Here is a 20,488-nt window from a genome sequence, read left to right on the forward strand (position 1 = left end):
AAAAGGACTGAGCCAGGAGCTTGCATTGCTGGGACAAGCACAACACTCCGGCTCCTGAGAGGCCCTCACTGCTGATTCAAGCGGACTGCCCTGGGAGGGCGGGGGGTGGGGCAAAGGGGACAGGAAATCAATTCCCATGACCATGGGCAGAGTGCCAGCCGGAAGTTTCAGCAAGGGACATGGGGCGGGGGGGGGGTGGCCGTTCGCCTGTGATGCACAGGCAGAGTCTTCCCTGTGGCAGAAGCAATAAAATGGCCGGAAAAGCCCACGGGGTGCTTAGTGAGAGCAGGCTCATCCCTGACTGTCTCTGGTGAGCTCCAGGCAAGCAGAGCCTGCAGCTTTGACAAGAGGTTGCCAGCTGGCTGGACAGCCAATGGCCAGTTCTTCCTCCCTATCTCAGCAAAGCGAAGAGCAGCTCCCATGGCCAAATCTCATCCAGCCCTTTTGGCAGGGAAAAAAAACTACCAGGGCAGGCCCGAAGAACTGCATGTCTGAAACTTAACCAGCCCCCATTAGCACATTTCCGGGTTAGGGAAACTACTAGGATAGCCCTGAAAAAGGCAGCAAAGAGAGATAACCAGCAGCCTTTCGGCAGAGTGGAGAGAGGGGGCCGCTAGGGCGGCAGCAGTCACCCATCCCTGCCGGACGGCCCTCTGTTTGTCAGAGCTGGATGTCACATTTTTTTGTGCTGTAGAGCAAAAGGGGCATCTGCCATCTGCAACGTGGAAGTCCTGCCCGCAGGGAGAGCTCTTAAAAAAAAAATAAAAACACCTGGAAAAGAACCGTTCAGGAGGCACGAGGGAGCAGCAGTCCCAAAGGGAGTTTTCAGTATTGTTCCTGGCCGAGGAGTGCATTGGTAGCTCGCACTCACTGCAGCCCCCTTGCCGCTTCCCCCAACCACCCAATCCTCTCCCCACCCTATCCCTTTCAGGCAAGAGAGGCATTTCTTCCCTATGCTCTGTGCAGAAGAAGCCGGCCTAGCTGCTTGTGCCAGGTGATCGCTTATCACTAGTACAAATGTGTCGATCTGGACCGTTCTCTCCGTTCTGTGGAGCAGCCATCTTGGCTGTAGGCCAGGAGCAGGTGAGCTGTGGCCGCTAACCTGGGCCATGCCCGTACTCCCTCCCTAGTGTTCCAAATGTCCTGTGAGGCCACCTTGCTGGGCCCACCACCGCACAGCCCCCGCTCTCCAGAGGAATTCTGGAAACATCGGCCGGTCAACCCCCGCCCTCCCCCAAGTCAGGTGAATAAATATTTCCGCAAGTCCCAGCTCCACAATTCAACACATACGGGGGGGAGGGGGGGCTCAGCTTGTGTTCCAACAGGGGAGGGGGGGGGCAGCCTGCCTCACATTACAGCAGGGCCGTCAAGCAGAACAAATCAACACCATTCAACTGATGTCTAATGCAATTTCCAGCATGTCCTCACGTGAGCCAGTCACATGACTTGGTGCAGCCTAGGTTATCCCGTCACGTCACGTCCTGCGGGGAAGGAAAGAGAGGAGAAACCAACTTCAGCCCCCAGGGCATTTCTGCATGTCAACCACCAGGGTGGGGGGTGATCCCAGACTGACAGCAAAGGAAAAACCATTCCCCGCTTGCTTTGCCTCTTCATCGCCAGCTGGGAGAGGCAGGCAGGCGCCGGAAGCTCTAAGGAGACACTGCTAAGCCTGTGGGGTGGGGAACAGATGAAAGACCAAGGCCACACAGGCTATAGAATGCCTGACGCCTTTATGCTGCAGCTGGGAACTGTGGGAATGAAAAAGATTTCTCAGAGCTGTGTGTGACCTTTGGTACACTTTGCCTGGCTTAGTTCCTTTCCTATAAGATGCTGCCGCCCGGCAAACCAAGTCATAATCCTCTCCAGCGGTTGCTGAGTTGCGAATCACGTCGAGCCGGTCTCGTGTTGCCACTCTAGAGGCAGACTAGAACTACATGACACCCCCCTCCCCACAGTTCAATGGTGCAAGGGTGGGTTGGGAGCTCAGCCTTACCGGTTTTCACCTCCGGGGCGGGGGGTACAGGGAAGGAGCGGAGCCTTGCTGGCTGGCCACAATGGCTGTTGATGAGAGGCCTGTGGAGAAGCAAAGCCGCAGTGTGGAATAGAGCGGAAGACAGACAGAGGCTAAAATCACCCTGAGGAAAGTGTAGAGCCGGGTACCGCAGCCCCCCTCCGCATGCCGCATGCCCTGGTCCATCATCCCCCGTTTCTCTTCTCACCTGTTGCATAGGGCAGGTTGTACTGGGCCGGTAGCAGCGAATAGCCCAGGTGGTGGTGGTGGTGATGCGTGGACATCAGGCGCTGCGAAGGAGACGAACGGGGCCGGTCAACGCTTCTCTCGGCACCGCTGGTGCCCCCTACGCTGCTGCAGCCTGCGCTGCTTCCACCCACCCCACAGCCGCTTCGCTCCTGGGGAGTCTTCTCGCCTATCTGGAAATCAATCACAGAGAGATGGCACGTCAAAGCCAAACGTGTGAACCTGTGGGATGGGGGCAGGGCTGCCTGCCTCCTGCCTGCCTCAAAGAGGCTGCAGTGGCAAACTGGCTCTTGTGGGGTTTTCCTAGTGGGAGGCTTTCCCCAGAAATTCCCCTGCTGGCCCCTCTCTCTCCTATACGCTTGCGTCAATGCCCCGTCAAGGGACCCATTAGCAGAAAACATACACACACCTACCAAGCTTTAGCGCTTCTTCCCAGAGCCAACCTGGCAAGAGCAATGTTCCTAACTGTAAGGCTCTGCGTGCCAATCTGACACTGTGTCACCCCCCCCCCCCATTCCTGTCTCTCCCCCTGCCCACTGACCGTGGGGGACTTGCTCTTGTAGTGGCTGGCATGCTGCTGCAAGATGTCCAGGGCCTTGGACTCGGAGCTGGATTTGCAGCCGATGCTGGGGCTGGCACGGGACTTCTCGCTCTCCTCGCTCCCAGAGGCCTTGCTGCCGTAGGGGGAGAATGAGTAGCTGGAGGGCAGGTAGGAACCTGTGGAAGGGAGAAGAGATGCCAGGGTCAGGACTTCCTGCTCATATCGGTAGGCTGGGGGCGGGGCTCTCGAAGGGACCGGTCCTCGTCACAAAGCATGTAATGGGGCGGGCTGAAAGGACTGAGGCACAGATTTGGCAGAAGGATAGGCTGAAGGAAGGCCTGCGCAACATATCAGGGATCTCTTAACTGCAGAGTTGGGCATCCGGAAAAACTAAGTTTATATACAAGAAGAGTCAAAATCTAGCAGCACCTTAGAGACAAACAAGGCTTTTCAGGGTAAAAGCTTTCTATGTACTTGGGCAAATCATGGGAAGGAGGGCAGGAAGTTCTTGTGGCCTTTTCTTATATACCCAAGGAAATGCTGATTACCATTTTCTCCATGCCAGTTTGGCCAAGGATCCTGAAGGGTTTCTTTTAACCATCTTCTGGGCATGGAGCTCACTGGTGGTGTGAAGGGGAGGTTATTTGTGATTTCCCTGCACTGTGTGGGAGGTTGGACTAGATGACCCTGGAGGTCCCTTCCAACTCTATGATTCTATGACCTCACTGTTTGCATGAGGCAGCCTTAGTCACATCACTCAGAAACCAGAGCATTGCTGGATAAAGCTTCTAAGGATTCAAAGGGTTCATGCCCGGTGGGTCTCTGTATCCTTTCCCTATGGACTCACCTCACCTACCCCTAACATCCACCCGTCCTGGGGCCTCTCACTCCTCAGCCCTATTCCCTCACTTCTTATTCGCTTCCAATTCCATCCCTGCCCAAAAAAAGACCTTCATGTCCACTGAAGCCCTCCATCAAATATATGTAGGTTTATGTCTGCTTCCCGGAAAGGGTTGCCAATCTCTCAGAATTACAACTGGTCTCCAGATTACAGAGATCAGTTGCCCTAGGGCAGGGGTAGGGAACCTTTTTTTCTGCCAAGGGTCATTTGGATATTTATAACATCATTCGCGGGCCATACAAAATGATCAACTTAAAAAACAGAGGGAGAATGATTCAGGATGGCAAAATTAATGTAAATAATTGTTTTTCTATTTGAAGTCATGTGGGGAGAGCCTAATTTGGCACACACACATCCCAACCTGCCACCCTAGGCAAATGCCTAGGTCCAGGGCTTTTTTTGCAAAAAAATCCTGGCAGGAACTCACTAGCATATTAGACCACATCCCCTGATATTAACATATTAGGCCTCACACTCATTAGCATATTAGGCGATACCATCTGGGATAATCAAGTGCAAATTGAACTGGTGGCAGCTCCGAGGAAGTTGCTGCACAGTGTGGTTGAGCCCTGCGATCCTCGCTGGCCAGTCAGGTCCCAGGGAGGCCACCACATGGCGTGGCTCGGCCCAGCAATCTCTGAGGGCCAGACCAAGTGATCTCGAGGGCCATAAACGGCTCTCAGGATGGAGGTTCCGCACCTCTGCCCTAGAGAAAATGGATGCTCTGGAAAGTGGACACTATGGGATTACACCCTGAGGGAGATCAAGTCCCTCCCCAAACCCTTCCCTCCCCAGGCTCCTCCCTCCAGATTTCCAGGAATTCTCTATCCTGGAGTGGGCAACCTTAATCTCAGTCACCTTTGTGTATTTGTGTGTATATGTGTGTGCCTGTAAGTCATGGCTGACTAGCAGGACCTGGATATTTAGAGAGGTGGCTTGTTATTGCCTGCCCCTGCATCCCAGCCCTGGTATTCCTTGGCGGTCTCCCATCCAAGTACTTGCCAGGATCTTGCTTAGCTTCCGAGATCTGATGAGACTGGGCTTGCCTGGGCTATCCAGCTCAGGGCATGCTCAGTCCTTCTAAATGCCCTTCTTAACTCTGCAAGGTCAATGTAAGTAAACGGTCTTCCTCTGGACCTATCATGCCTGTTTTGCTCATCTAAGATGGTATGATGCCCTAACCTGGAATGGCCCAAGATAAGTCTCCCACAGTGGTCCACTGGATACACATCTGAGAATCCCTTAAGTAGGGGATGAAGGCAAAGGGCCTTCCCCTATTACACGTTCCCACCATTCTGTATTTCAGAGCCAGGACTTCTGTGTCCAGAGATGGGATTCAGCTGACATGGCTAATGGCTGCTGATAGATCTGAATCTGCCTAATGTCCTTTATAAAGCAAATTGATCTGGATAGGCTGATATTTAAATATAACCGCTAAATATTTAAAAATAATGCTTTAATGGTCCCGTTGTAGTAGAAATATTCAGCTTCCTAAGTTGTGCCTGGCATTTTCGTAGTGTTCGGACTCCACTAATTCAGACATGTATCTGCACCCCTCTCTGGTCGGTCAAGTTGGAAGCCTTCCTTTGGTCTCAAAAGCTGTCTTTAGGCTGTAGACTTGGCTGAGCAGAGAGGTAGGGTACAGGCTATTTCCTTCTCCACCTCCTGCCCCATGTCTCAAAACATGAAGAATGTGATGAGAATTATGTCCTTGCAGGTCAAAATCATTCGATCCACAGGGAGAGTCCCATTTCTGCTCAAGAACATAAAAACCCTGATGGAGCCGACAGTGATTCATTGAATCCAGCATCCTGTCTCACATGATGGTCAACCAGTTCCTGATGGTATCACACAATCATCACCTGCCAGCCCCAAGATGCATCTGCCTCAGCCTTCAGACAGCCTCAATTCCTATCTAGTTCCAAAAGGAAAAACGCCCCACCCTCTGCAAGAGAGGCCACGAAGCCTTCATCCTGCCCTCTTTGATCAAAGCCCCTTGACTTGTAGGACCCACCCCAAGACCCCCTTACCTGGGTAGTTCTGCATCATGACGGTGGGCATGCCACGGTAACTGGGATGGTTGGGGTCATATGACTGGCTGTAGGAGTAGCCGTGCATGTAAGGGATGTAGGATTGGTGCTGGGTGAGGGGAGAGGACACTGGCACGTGGGTACTGGGCCTGGCTTCCTTCCCCGCCATGCGTGACTCCTCGCTGGAGGGCACTTTGCAGTCGGCGCTCACGCTCTCCTTCCCATCCTCCTTTGCAGCCGGCTCTTTGCTGCGGCTCCTCTCTTCCTTTAACTTCCGGTCTCTCTCTTCCTTCCACCGCTCATCTTCGGTCTTGATGTCTGAATATTTGGCGGGGTAAACGTATGTCCACATGCGGGGCTCTGCTTCCTATGGTAACAAACACGGTGATGTCAGACAGAATACACAGTGTGCTACTAGAGCCCTGGAAGTTTCTCTTTTGGTTGTTCGAAAGGAGGACAGATACAATTTCTTTAAAACGCACCTACACTAAGCACTCTCCAACAGACACAGGCAGAGTCTGCCAAACAAGCAGCACAGCTTCCATACTTCACAGTTTCCCCCCTTGCCACTGCCCTTCAGTGACGCCCTTGTGCACCCATCCCACCAATCAAATCCCTGCTGTAGAAGCCAACAATGAATTGAAATGTTGACTTCTAAGGCTGCAATCCTCGGTAAATCCCACCAAACTCCGTGGAACTTGCTCAGGACTGCTCTGGAAACAATGCAGGCAAACGTCAGCAAATGTTTCTTGTTGGTAACAGAGGAACCAACCATCTCTTATCAAATTGGTTACTGCTGCACAAAATGAAAGAACTCTGTCTATACTGCTGGAGCTGTAAGATTTTGCTGCATTAAGATGCCACAGAGCTGCCAGCCTCCAGGAATTACAACTCATTTCCAGAGCAACTCCTCTGGAGAGAATGGCTACACTGAAGGCTGGTCTCTATAGTGTGGTGGCCAAACTGCAGCTCAGGAGCCACATGTGGCTCTTTCACTCATACTGTGTGGCTCTCGAAGCCCCCACCACCTTGTCAGCCAGCTTAGGGGAGGCATTTCTCTCTTTAAATCCCTTCTCCAAGGTGAGCCAGCCGGCATCTTGGAGAATGCATTTAAAGTTAAAGTTGCTTTCTTTTCACCTCTCTTCCCCATCTATTTGCCTGCCTTCCAGCTCTCAAACACCTGACATTCATGTTTTGTGGCTCTCAAACATCTGCCGTTTATTCCATGTGGCTCTTATTGTTAAGCAAGTTTGGCCATTCCTGTTATACCTCCCTGAGGTCCCTCCCCTCTCCAAGCTCTACCTTCAAATTTCCAGGAATTTCTCATCTGGGGGCTGGCAACCGTAGGCAGAGACCACAGACACAAAGGAAGAGGCCCTGCAACTCACAGCCCGTATCATCCCCCCAGCCTGACATACAGCCCTCGTTCCAGTTACTTTGGCTCAAAATTAAAAGATGGCAACTGATGCAATGCAGGTAGCGGGGTGCCTTGATTTGCCTCCCGTTTCACACCTGCTAAGGCTGTGGCTGAGGCATGAGAGAGGGGCAAAAGCATTTGGGTCAGCCCAGCCTTCTCCCTTCCAAATGTGATCCTTTTAGCCCCCTGCTGTGAGCAAAGCTGATGGAAGCAGAGGCAGCTCTATCTCTCCCCACATGTTCCCCAGAGAGTACTGAGATCGGGAACCCAAAATCTTCTCGTTGTCCCCGGGCCAAAGGAAGCCCGCCTGAAATCTACCAGGGACAGGGCTTTCTCTGTAATGGCCCCTTCCTGGTGGAACCAGCTGCCGGAAGAGGTGAGGGCCCTGCGGAACCTTGCTCAGTTCCGCAGGGCCTGTAAGACAACCCTCTTCTGGCTGGCCTATAACTAACCGGTATAGGAAATTGAGTGTAGTTCTATTAGATTTCTGCTATGTTTTAATGTTTTTAACTGTGTAAAATGCTTAATTTTAACTGTGTAAAATGCTTAATTTAATATTTTAATGTTAGATTTTATGTGCTGTGAGCCGCCCTGAGTCACCTTGGTGGGAAGGGCGGGATATAAATCATAAATAAACTAAACTAAATCTCACAGCTCGCCCAGCCAAACAGAGCACTGAAACTTTTTCGCTGCTTCCCAAAGCTCCCAGCCATTCTCTATCACCACCGAGAGACAGCAGGAGGCTCAGATGCAGGTGACTTAGCCAGAGAGCGATGTGTAACCTTAGGGAAATAGTCTCAGGGCCTCACGAATCTAAGCAGGCTGTGCAGATCTCAGCTTTATGGACTGTGCAACTCAGTATACACGGACTGTAGGCTTCTCCTGTCCAGAAATCTGTCACTGCCCTTGAACCCAACCCCAGCTCATGCACTGACTGAAGTCTGGGTCCAAGATGAAGAGCTGGGTTACCCAAACCCAGTGGTCTAACAGGTGCCTTGCTCACTCACAGGGCAAGCTGTATGCTGCAATCCTGGCATGACTCTGATGCCCTGCATCCCTCAGGATCACCACTCTGGCCCAGCAGCCGAGTTGCACAGAACAAAGGAACAACCCTAAGATCTGAGCAAGTCCAACAGTTTCTCCTCTGCTCTCCAGATGATCTCAAGTAGTACTACCCATTAGGAAGATAATAAGGGCTATACCAGCCCATGAATAAAAAAGAAACAACTACAGCAACTTTTAAAACAGCTGGACTGCGATACCTTAACTCAGGGGATGATGAGAGGTCAAGCTAAATATCTAAAGCTCAGGGTGTAAAGGTAAAGGTAGTCCCCTGTGCAAGCACCAAGTCACTACCGGCCCATGGGGTGACGTCACATCATGACGTTTTCTTGGCAGATTTTTTACAGGGTGGTTTGCCACTGCCTTCCCCAGTCATCAACACTTTACCCCCAGCAAGCTGAGTACTCATTTCACCGATCTCAGAAGGATGGAAGGCTGAGTCAACCTTGAGCCGACTACTTGAACCCAGCTTCTGCTGGGATCGAGCTCAGGTCATGAGCAAAGCTTGGACTGCAGTACTGCAGCTTACCCCTCTGAGCCACAGGGCTCTTCTAAAGCTCAAGGTGAGATAATAAAGAAACTGGGAGCAGAAACATGGAAGTGGGGAGTCAAGCTGCTGAGTAGCTCATATGTGGACTTGTTCCTGCCAGCCACACACAATTGCGGCATGCAAACCGGAACCCTAAGAGGGTGAGTGAGCACCAAGGCCCTTCTTCCCTTTTCCCTACTCCCTCCCCACCATGTTAGGGGCTCTTTTCCCAGTCAGGCAGCCACTTCCGGGGACTGCAGAAGCGCCCACTGCCCCACCTGCTGCTCTTCCCATAATCACCTGTCTGTACCAAAGCACCGGGTCCACCTCGGCCTGCCGGCCACAGTCCGAACTGGCCTTGGGCTCCACTGTCTCCTTGCCCAGATGGCTGCTTTCGCTCAGCTTCCCCTTGAGGCCCTCTGCCGCCTGGCTCTGGAGCTTAGAGGAATCCTCCAGCTTGGGAATGATGACCGACTTGGCCGCCTCGGGCCCCTGGTCCTTGGCCTTGCTCAGTCCCGATTTGACCAGGTCCGTCAGACTGGGGGCTTTGGTCAGAGTGGGGGGCAGGCAGGGCTTCTGCTTCCACTCCTCCTTGAGGGCCGCCTCCCTCTCCTTCAGCCCCAGCTCGACTTTCTTGTCCATCCCCCGCTGCTGCTGCTGCTCCAGGCTCTGGCGTTGCTTCTGCTGGTCTTCGTACTGCTGCCGGTAAGAGGGGTTGGTGCTCAGCAGGTGGGCGTGGTAGCCTTGCTCGCTGTAGCCGTAAGGAGGCACGTAGGCATACTGGTTGTAGTAGAGGGACTGCATGTACATGTTGGACCTCTGCTGAATGACCGAGGGCTGCTGGCTGGAGGGGCCCAGCTCTGCCTTCTTCTCCTCGCAAGCCTCGCTTTTCACCTTCACCTCGGGGCTCGGCGGCTCCTCGTCCTTCTTCATTTTCAGGGCCTGGCTGTCCACGCTGGCTTGGCTGCTGGGGTTGATGGGGCCGGGACTCGACTGCGCGTAACCTGGGGAGTAATAAGCCTCGAAGCCTTGGTAATAGGGAGAGTCCTTGGGCTGAGGCTGAGAAGGGAAGAGGGCTTTTTTGGCCCCGTCCTTGGCCATCTGCTCAGGGTCCTTGGCCTTCACACTCTCCAGCTTGCCTTCGCCGTCCTCCCCCGCGTCAGAGATGTCGGAGTAGGCGGGGCTGTTGGTTTTCACAGAATTGGCTTCAGCACCATTTTGAGTGACCACGTGAAGAGGCGTCAGGGGTTGCGTGGGCGCCGCACTGTCCAGTCGGCTGGCGCCTCCGATGGACGGGCTCGGGGCATTGTCGGTGAAGCTGTAGATCTTATCAGCTTCAGCCTTTATGCTCGCAAGGCGACTCTGGTGAGGGTCGGAGGAGCCATTCAGAAGGCTCTCCCCTTTGGCCCCGAGGTCCCCGGGCTCTCCCCGGAAGGGGCTCTTTCCCTCCTCGGCCCGACACACTTTCCCGGGAGTCAACGGGCTCTCTGTTTCCTTGACCTCTTTCTTCTTCTTGTCCTTCTTCTTCTTGTCCTTGGCAGGAGTGAGTGCAGGGCTGACGGTGAAAGGCTCTCCCATCACAGTCGGCTTGGGCTGGATGGGCTTCAACTGGGGACTGCTGGGCATGGCTTGAACTACCGTGGTGGTGAGGCCGGCAGAGGAGCTGGGGCTGGCGGCGGCAAAGGTGGCTGTCTGGAAGGTGTAGATCTGCGGTGGGATGGCTGGTGCAATGGGCCGTGCAGACTTTATGCTCTTGGAAGAGGCTTTCTCCGACTTGACGCTGACGGGCTTTTTCGCCTTCTCCTTGTCGCTGCTCCTCTTCTCCACAGAGTCGAAGCCGTCGTTGCTCGTCTCATCGGCTGCCAAAGGACCGTCTTCGGACCCGTCATTGGACAGAGCGCCTGAGTCGGGCTCTCCTTCGCCCCCCAGCTTCTTCTTGCTGGGAGCCTTAGCGCTAAACTTGCTTGATGGCGAGGGGCTGTGAGGCTCCATCAGGCGCACTTTGGGGGTGGTCGACCGAGCTGGAGACAGAGAGCCTTTCTGACTACCAGAAGCGCCATTGCAGCTACCGAGGTCTGCTGGGAGAGACGACTCCTCCCCATACTCGCTGTCGCCATCGGCCTCTGGCTTGCTGTCGTCGTCTGTGTGTGCGTGGGCTTGGTGATATTTGAGCCCATTGATGTGCTTGTATTTTTTGCTACAGTTGGGGTGGGGACAATCAATGAGTATCGGGGAGGGACAATTCCTGTCCAAAATGGCAGGCTCCAATTTGACGGTGGTGGCTGCAGCCGCGGCGACCACCAGCGGCGTGGCGGCCGAGCCCATGGAGTTTGTGCGGACACGTTTGCTCCCCTTGGAGTCCTCAGAGCTGGAGTTCACCTCCAGGTCAGAGAGGGGCTTGCTCTTCCGCTTGGTCACTGAGGAGGGGCTGGCCTTGACATCCTCAGATGTCCCAGTGGGCGGGAGGCGATGCTCGGAAGAGTTCTGGCTACCCCGCCGCCCCTTGCTGTTGGTCCCTGCCCGAGTTTTGCTATTGTTACTGGTCCCTTTGCTCTCAGAGGCTGCTGTGCTCTCGTTCATGGGGGGATTGCTGTTGGGACGCATGCGCTTGCCCCGCCCACGGCCATTCCGCATCTCCAGATCGCTGGTAGGAGAATCGCAAAACCTAGAAGGTAACAGAACAGGACTTAAGAAGATGTCTCTGAAGCTAAGAATGGTTGAGTGAACACTGGAGGCGACTGGCTCCAGTCTAGTATCCTTACCAAGGAGACTGCAAATATGCACCCTGACCAAATTAGGCCGGAGGTGGCAAGTAACAGGAAAAAGTGCATGGTTTTAAAAGCAGGAAATAAGAAAATGCAAGGTCCAGGTGGTTATTTTTAGAGGCCTAAATCTAATTAGAGTCGTCCTAACTTTTAAAATGAATTTTTAAAACTCAAAAGGTTGCAAGAACGTTTGGTTATGTGAAGACCAAAACACACACTCACTCACTTGAGCCAGTTAGTGTCCATTCCTTGTTCCCAGCCCCTAGAAAACAGGTTGAAGAATAAAAAGAACTCTGAAAGAAAACCAAAGAGCCTGACTGTACCTGGGGCCTAAGGAGAAAGGGCAGCTGTCTGCATGGCAGAGGCTGCTTACAAAGAACATGTTTCACCTCAAGATTTCTCAGGAGAACCACCTGGAGTGGGACATCTGCTGAAAAGGAAGAGAAAGCATACGGCGACACTGTCTCAAGGCAGTCCAGAACCAGTACATTTTTTTTCACTAGGAAAATCCCACAAGACAGGCAGTCAACAAGACAGCTGCATGGAATAAAGGTATCAAGTGCATATAAGCAGGACAGCCTCTCCAATCTGTGCTTTACCTGGGTGGCGCCCAATCGTGCTGTGTGCAGTCCAGCAGCGTCCCCACGTAGGTCTTATTCCTCCAGGTAACATTCACCACCAGCATACCTGTGGGAGCAAAGACGAGATTGTGAATGCTCAGGTCGCCACTTGCCCCAAACTACTGCTTACTACAGGTCTGAGCCAGTGCAGGAATAAAGCACTAGAATGTAGCTACTCTGGTCTGCAGATCATGAGAAAGGGGGGCAGGAAGGATTGCATCAGCGCTTAGTTCTCATGGCCCCTTCTTACATGCTCAGGGAAATGCTGTTTGTCACCTTGGAGTCAGGCAGCAATTTTTGTCCAGGTCAGTTTTGCCAGGGATCCTGGAGAGCTAGTCACTGGGGAAGGTACTTGCGAATTTCCTGCACTGTGCAGGGGTTGGACTAGATGACCCTTGAGTTCCCTTCCAACTCTATTATTCTAAGTACTACCTGCTTGGGACTTTGTGTCTACTCTGTTGGTTGTGGACACAGGTGAAGACATTCCCCTGCACGACTACACTATATGCAGCCGATTCAGTGCAGTCATCAAGGCTGGGACTCCCAGGCAGTAAAACAGATGCACAACAAACTTGCGTTCATCGTTACACTCATGCTTTTTTCCCTTGCAAGTCAGGCTGAAGGATACTAGAAAACCAGTCCAAACAACCAGAATGGATTAAAACTGGCAGAAAGCTTGATCTGCCTCAATTGTGCACACCTGGGGCCCTGACCTGCATAGCCCAGGCAGGCCTGATCTTGTCAGATCTTGGAAACTAATCAGAGCCGACCCCTGCAAGTACTTGGATGACCTCCAAGGAATACCAGGGCGGAGATGTGGAAGCAGGTGATAGAAGCCACCTCTGCAAACTGTCCTAGACCCACTAGGGGTCGCCAGAGGTCATCGCATACAAGCGAGCTCTCAGACACAAATACTTTAAAAATAAATAAAAATAAATTGTATATACCTGGGGCCTTGTGATAAACGCATCAGAGCAATGGTTCTTCAGTTCTGTTGTACCGGAGGGCCACTACCCCCCACCCCCCCTTTTTGCCAGCCACCCCATTTCCTCACCTTATACCCACCACATGAAAAGGCAGATGAAAGTATACAGAGTTTAAGCCTTTTCAAATTCAAGTCAGCATCTAGGAATGTGCCCAGACAATGGCAAGGAGGCAGTTAAAGCCTAAGTTAAGTTGCCGAAGGGGAAAGAGGCATATGAAAGAGGCTGCACAACAACCGGTTCCTTCTCCTGCTCCCTATATAGGTGCTACTAAGTCCATACCGTTGCTATCTTCAACAACAGCTAGATTTGAATCCAGTAGCATCTTAGACATCCACAACATTTTCAGGGTACAAGCTCTTGAGAGTCAAAGCTCCCTTTATCAGATACCTTTCATTTTTGAATGGTCGCACTCTAAAAATCCCCCAGAATTTAACCCAAACAAATGGTGACCATATAAACTAAACTTGTTATTCCAGTTCAATCCCTGCATCTGCTAAACACTGTTTATTATGCTTATGCTAATCTGCCACTTTTCCTGAGAGCCAGTTTGGTGTAGTGGTTAAGTGTGTGGGCTCTTATCTGGGAGAACCAGGTTTGATTCTCCACTCCTCCACTTGCAGCTGCTGGAATGGCCTCAGGTCAGCCATAGCTCTCGCAGAGTTGTCCTTGAAAGGGCAGCTTCTGGGAGAAGCTCTCTCAGTCCCACCCACCTCACAGGGTGTCAGTTGTGGGGGAGGAAGGTAAAGGAGATTGTAAGCTGCTCTGAGATTTTGAGATTCAGAGTGAAGGACAGGGTATAAATCCAATATCATCATCATCTTCTTCTATGTATGGATTGATAATTTCCATTTCAATGTATCTGAAGAAGTGCATGTGCGCACAAAAGCTTATGGCTTGAATAAAACTTTGTTGGTCTTAAAGGTGCCACTGGACTCAAAACTTTGTTCCCAAAATCTTGTTCCTCTCTAAGGTGCTGCCAGTCTTGAAACTAGCTGTTCTACTGCAGTCCAACATGGCTGCCCTCTGAAACTACCTTTAATAAGAAGCATGAACCACAGTGTGGTTGTATCAGTTACGTGAAAAGGCCTCCTTTCTTGAACGGCTGCAGCACAGCAAGTGCCAGATTTGAGCCCAGACTGTTTAAGAATGAGCCACCTGAAGGAGTCAGTCGCACACTGGACATATCAGAAGTTGGTGAGACTGCTTCCCCCCTCGGCATCTGACCATCTCCTCTGTCTGCACAAAGTGACCCTCTTCTCACCGAAACTAACAAGGGCTTGAAGCTGGACAGAGAATAAGCCCCCTCCTCTTAGCAGACTGCTAGCCCTGGTGGCTTTGTCAGAAGGATGAGCTTATGCTTTATTTCACACCACTGCAGTCGTTCTGTAGCTCATCCCAGCAATTCTGCACATTCAGATGATGGGACGAGTTGTCACGGCCTGCGTCTGTTTCTGAGCTCAGGCTGTCACTTGTCTCGTCGAGAAGGGCCAAGCAAACCACTAATCTCATGAGAACATGTCACTTAACACTGGATGTGTGGACTCGCCATAATTCCCCCATCAAAAAGGGTACGGGAAACAAGATGACTTGTGAGAGGACCTGATAGTAGGGACAGCAGTTGTTTTTTCCCTCTGCCATGAATTCCCGTGCTTGGTAATACCCGTCCTTTGATCAGATTGTGGCCCAGGACCAGGACACAGAAGTCGGAACAACCGGTTGCGATGTCACAAAAGACTGCCTTCCTCGTCATTCCACTTCAGACCAGGCTTTGAAAATAACAATGCTCCATGGGATTAGAGGAAGAAATGAAAGGGATTTCCCATTCATGGGACTCTACAGAGTCCCTGAGAGATTATCCGAGCAAGTCCAGAGTGTCCATTTATTTACTGTATGACAGAGTTACACACAGGAAGCATATAATAATATAAAATAAGTAACCAAGCTGATACAATGAGTTTGCAGACTAATGGGATAATCTCCCTAAATAACGGTAAAGGTAGACCTCTGTGCAAGCACCAGTCGTTTCCGATTCTGGGGTGATGTCGCATCACAACATTTTCATGGCAGACTTTTTAAAGGGTAGTTTGCCATTGTCTTCCCCAGTCAGCTACACTTTCCCTCTCCCCAGCAAGCTGAGTACTCATTTTACCGACCTCGGAAGGATGGAAGGCTGAGAGTCAACCTCGAGCCAGCTACCTGAACGCAGCTTCTGCCGGGATCAAACTCAGGTCGTGAGCAGAGTTTAGGACTGCAGTACTGCCGCTTTACCACTCTGCCCCACAGGGCAGCAATCTCCCTAAATACTAATATCTACTCAATCCACTCTATCGCAGCTGGGGAGAGTTCAGAGCTGTGTCCCATCACTCACATTCCTATGCAAATCAAAAACAGTTTGATGAGCTGCATCACAACAGCATTTGGGTCCTGGTATTTTGCCTCTTTAAAAAGGTCTGCACAACTGCCAAAGCCTGTTTGTATTGTATTAGCTGTCTTCCATACTTCACTTGGCAGATCAAATCCTCAAATCCATGAGGACACAGTGACCACAAAGTGGTACCACTCTGGATCTCCTTCTCCTCCTTGAGGCACTCACAGAAGGAGCTGGGCCATCCCAGCTGGGAGCCTTTTAAAATTCAAAATGTCAGCACATTGCTGCTTGTGAGTAAGCTTATTTTGAAAGACCGGTGTGGGAGGGAAGTCTCTTCCACTCATCCTCTTCTGTTCTACACCCACAAGCTGGAGAGGAGAATAAAGAAAAAGCTGGCTTCCGCTGGAACTTTGTTTCAAATACAAACTTGGAGAAAAGGCTAGCATAATTCTGGATCCCAAACAAACAGCAGTCTTGTGCCTTAGCTGATCAACACTTACAGATTTGGGGCGAAGAGGGTGGGTGAGATTCACAATTGTAATAATCATCTGTCTCTGGACATGTAGCTTTATTAGAAATGATACAATTGCCTTTCCAACATGCACATCTCTCTCTCTCTCCCTCTGTGTGTGTGTGTGTGTGTGTAAGAGAGAGAGACAGAGGGAGGGAGAGAGAGAGAGGGGGGAGAAACAGTCAATCTAGATTAGGGTTGGTGCCCCATTACTCACAAGTCCAACAACAGAACCTTCCAGAAGGTTCTTTCTCTTCAGTGGAGCAAAGCCATCCAGGAAGTGATTAGGTCACGCCTCTGATTGCTTGGATAGGGCTATGCAATTTCTTTTACTGAATGGCTCCTACTGGAGGGACCTAGGCTGACCCCCTCCAGTCATGTCCAAGCCCTGTTCTGTACAGTCTTTGTTGCTATTCTTGATTCTCTTCTACTTTTTTCGTGTGCATGTGTGTGTGCTCCATCTTACTAGCAATGAGATGGTGCTCTCCAACGTTCCCTCTAAGCTGCAGAGTCTTGTGAGTAAGAATTCTGCTTTGTGAGCTACTGGTATTAAAATTGTGAGCTGCTGCATAAATTATTGTGCTCTGGGGTCAGCCTTCCTGAGCTAAGACAAAAATGTGTGAGCTGGAGGCTAAAAATTTGTGAGCTAGCTCACACAAACTCAGCTTAGAGGAAACACTGGTGGCTCTCTCGTGGTTCTTGGCTCCTTGTTTCACCATCCACTTGCTGAGGGTTTATTTTAAATTTATTTTTATTTGGGGAGGATGTGGATGACTTTTTCTCCACTGAAGAGAAAAAACCTTCAGGTAGGCACAATGCTTCGTTCTCCTTCAGTCCCAAGGTTTCTTCTGAGACCAAAGCCACCAGCAGAGATGAGATGGACATCTCAACACACACTAGACATCCCCCAAATTGAGGAAGGCTCAAGTGTTTAAATTAAGGTCCAAGCCCCACTGAAGCTCAAGCCTGGGGCCTGGGAATCTGTGCCCTCCTCTTGGGTTGGCATCCCTGCCGACTGGACAAAGAGAGCCAACTGGCCACTATAAGGTGACCACTATTATACTATGTCAGATATTTCAAGAAGTCAAGAACTCCTGTAAGTTGTAGATGATGGTCTACCTTTGTATTTTATTGTGTTACTTATTTGCAAAGGCAGGAGGAGAGGGGCTTGCTTATAGCCCAGCCCTGCACAAGTGCCAGTGTGTTGTAATGATTAGCATGCTGGACTAGAATCCAGGAGACCCAGGTTCAAATCCCCACACTGGCATACAAACTTGCTGGGTGCCCTTGGTCCGGTCATCCTGTCACTCCTTTTCAGCGTCCTCTACTGTACAAGACCGTTGTCAAGATGAAATGAAGGAAGCGAGAATGATGTGCAGCGGTCTAAGCTCCCTGGAGGAAGGGCGCGGGATAAACATGTACTAAATAAACAGAACCGCAGGCATCTTTAAAACAGCAAGAGCTAGCCTACCGCTGACAGCACAGTTGCCTTTAAAATGCCTTCAAAATAACTGCTGTCGCTTTGCTGAACCCAAGAAAAGAAGCAAATTCTTGACAACACCAGAAAAAGTTCAGGGTTCTTTTTACAAGTTCAGAATTGGGAAACGTTTCTCCCATTTCCCAAAAGGAAACTCACTAACATCTTAGGATTCCAGGGCTTCATCACCAGAGGAATACCTGGGCTGCCATCCCTCCAGCTGACTGCTGGATACGCCAGTGAGAGATGTCTTGATGGCAACATTGTGAATCTGATTGTGTTGGACAGCGCAGATGGCCCTGGTTTTGGGAAACGGAGGAGAGAGAACTAGACAAATCTCCTTTCACAACAATTTCTGAGGCTTATCTGCAGGTCTGGCACCGGCCAGGGCTCTGTTTTGCAAAGTATCACCCTAAGGTACCACTTAAAAATCAGAGCCGCTTTGGTTCCCATAGTGAAAGCTTATCTATGCTACAGCACCTATGAAAACACTCCCCCGTGGCTATGAGATTTAAACCCAGCAATTCGTTTGCTACATTTTGTTTGCATAATTGTTTGCAGAATCTGGATTTCCAAGCTCTTTGGCAATCACAGGAAAGAGAAAAAGAAAAGATAAATTTAGTATGTGTTTGTTTCTGGCCTTCGCAGTTACAGGGAAAGAGAAGCAAATGGAGGCAGTGTATGTAACGGACACCAGCGAGCAGAAAGTGATGCTTCCCTGCAATGTATGGCTTACTGGCTTCTCATTAAGAGCTTCATTCCCACATACCAACACCTCCTCACTACCTCTGCTCCTTGCCAGAAGACTCCAACTGCTGCAAAGCCTCCAATAATTAGGTTCCAAAGAAAGCGTGCAAATTGAACTGTTTGATGCAAAATAAGCACATCTACATAATTTACATTTGAGCCTAGAATTTGAATCTCCTGGGTGCACAATATGAATAAGAGAGAGAGAGAGAGAGAGAGAGAGAGAGAGAGAGAGAGAGAGAGAGAGAGCGCACACGTCTGGTTTTCACCCATCTCTATCAGAAAACAATTATGCTAAATAATCTCATGTCATTAGCAGAGCCAGCTCAAGTGGGTCTTCCCTCCACCGGATGACCTGCTCCAAGGACTGCACTGCTAATTCACATATATATCAGACCCATTAAGCAAGGTGCCCTTATCTGAGCGAGATAAAACCCATTCAGCCAGTAATCTAAGGAAGAAAAGGCAGGTGAGGACAGATACCAGTGCTGCTTCGACTATGGAGATGAATATTCTAGAAGCCGGGAAGAGCACCGCCTGCAGCAGATGGATGCACTGATCAAGGCCCAGATTTCCCAGATGCTAGAGACTCCCCCACCCACCCCCAAATCACATGAGCTTAAAACTGGCCATTTGCCTTGAACCACCCCCAAATGTGAGCCCTCAATGTTTTCCTGCTTCTTGAACCTGGAAGCAGGATTGTCAATCCGTTAGTGTTTGGTATTAGGTCTTATGGCATCATTCCAATTGTGCGTCCAACCACTATTGCAAGTGGAAACTTATAATTAATGTCTTGCACAAGCCTAGTGGATCATGTAGCACGTTTATATGTGCGCAACACATTGTGGGAGCAGAATTGGCACTGGCTTCTTGCTTATGAGTGTTGACTACCTGAGCACCAGATAGTGCTAATGAAAGTACTTCCACAACTGCAGCATGCAAATGGAACATCACAGTAACCACATGTTCCACGAGTGTTGCAGAGAATCCTAGCCAAAGTATAATAAGGTAAGAAATATCAAGGATTCCAGAAAATCTTAGCCTCTCAGACTTTAACACAACAGCAAGTGACCAAGCTAAACAAAAAAGGTAATTCAAGAAAATGTTGCAAATATTTACAGTGTTCCATTTTTTTCTAGAAAAAGGTAGAAAATAGTGTTCTACATCACTTCAGACTTCTAGAAATGTTACATTTCTTACACCACCCACGGTGTCTGGTCCCCTATGCCTAAGTATGTGTACTGGGGGAAGGTTTCTCCTCCTTCCTGCTAGCGGCGGGGGGGGGGGGGGGGACTCTAGTTGCTTGCACACTTCCCTACATTGCTTAAAAGCATGTAAACAATCAGTGCAGCTAACTCATTATGAACTTCCCATTTTCTTGAAATGTATTACAAATTGCTAGATTTTTTTTTTGTAGGGCTGGACTGGAAGGGCATTGAGTGCATCAGAGATGCATGTGATGGTTAAGAGGACAGTCGGTCTAAGTTCAAATTATGTGGAAAGTGTGCTTGCAGTGCATAGAGCAGTGTCTGCAGAACTGAGCATATGCATCTCCAAGAACTCTGGGGAACCTTAAACTGGCCTTTAGAGCAGTGGTCCTCAACCTTTTTGGCCCCAGGGCCCAGCCCTGGACCACTGACCATGGTCCCAGAGCCGGCAGGGTGGAGGCATCCAATTCAGCCCCCCCCCGCGGCTCCCCCCCCCAATGCAGCCTCGCCGCCTCTTAAAGGTGCAACTTGACTCCTACTTTGTTCTACTACTTCATACCAACACGGCTGCCCATTGGATCTACCCTCCTCCTGTTTCCTCCTCCTTCCTTTGCCCCCCCCCCACAGCCTCGCAGCCTCCCCCCCCCCCAATTTTCATGATTTTAAGGCCGGAGAAGGGACCATAAAGCTCCTCCCAGGCCAACACCCCCCATCCCAGAAGCAGGGAAGAGCAGCGTCCCTCACCTCTACTGCGGCGGTTTTCCCGGCAGATCAGCTGATCGGTGGGGGAGAGGTCGGCCTGGGAGGTGCCTCACCGCCCCTTCCCCAGGCTTAAAATGGTAAAAATGGGGGGAGCAGAGCTGCGCTGCTCAATGCAAAAAGGCCACGGCCCAGTACCAGTCCCCGGCCCGGAGGTTGGGGACCCATTTTAGAATGAAAGAATGCTGACATTCCCCCACAGTGAGGAAATTAACATAGTCTCCTGTAAATCCCCCCAATTTAAGGCATGGCTTTATCACAGAACCTATTTCCAACCACAGAAAGTTTTAAGGGCAACATTTAGGTACCA

General features: G+C 50.7%; 1 protein-coding gene across 3 annotated transcripts in view; it reads right to left on the reverse strand.

Annotated features, from left to right (window-relative positions):
* Positions 1–1,973: 1,973 nt before the first annotated feature.
* Positions 1,974–20,488, reverse strand: part of ZNF609 (zinc finger protein 609) — a 120,504-nt gene continuing 101,989 nt past the window's right edge. For 2 of the 3 annotated variants that reach the window (XM_060260380.1, XM_060260381.1), the window contains exons 4-9: positions 12,102–12,189; positions 9,038–11,402; positions 5,730–6,096; positions 2,799–2,974; positions 2,220–2,430; positions 1,974–2,073 (exon numbers count right to left, since the gene is read on the reverse strand). In XM_060260380.1, the coding sequence (XP_060116363.1) occupies positions 2,000–2,073; positions 2,220–2,430; positions 2,799–2,974; positions 5,730–6,096; positions 9,038–11,402; positions 12,102–12,189 (3,281 nt within the window). In that variant the 3' untranslated portion in view covers positions 1,974–1,999. The remainder of the gene's footprint in view (positions 2,074–2,219; positions 2,431–2,798; positions 2,975–5,729; positions 6,097–9,037; positions 11,403–12,101; positions 12,190–20,488) is intronic. The other variant, XM_060260382.1, reaches the window with a different exon arrangement.

Source organism: Heteronotia binoei, chromosome 19, assembly GCF_032191835.1.
Source record: "Heteronotia binoei isolate CCM8104 ecotype False Entrance Well chromosome 19, APGP_CSIRO_Hbin_v1, whole genome shotgun sequence".
In the NCBI taxonomy this organism is placed as follows: domain Eukaryota; kingdom Metazoa; phylum Chordata; class Lepidosauria; order Squamata; family Gekkonidae; genus Heteronotia; species Heteronotia binoei.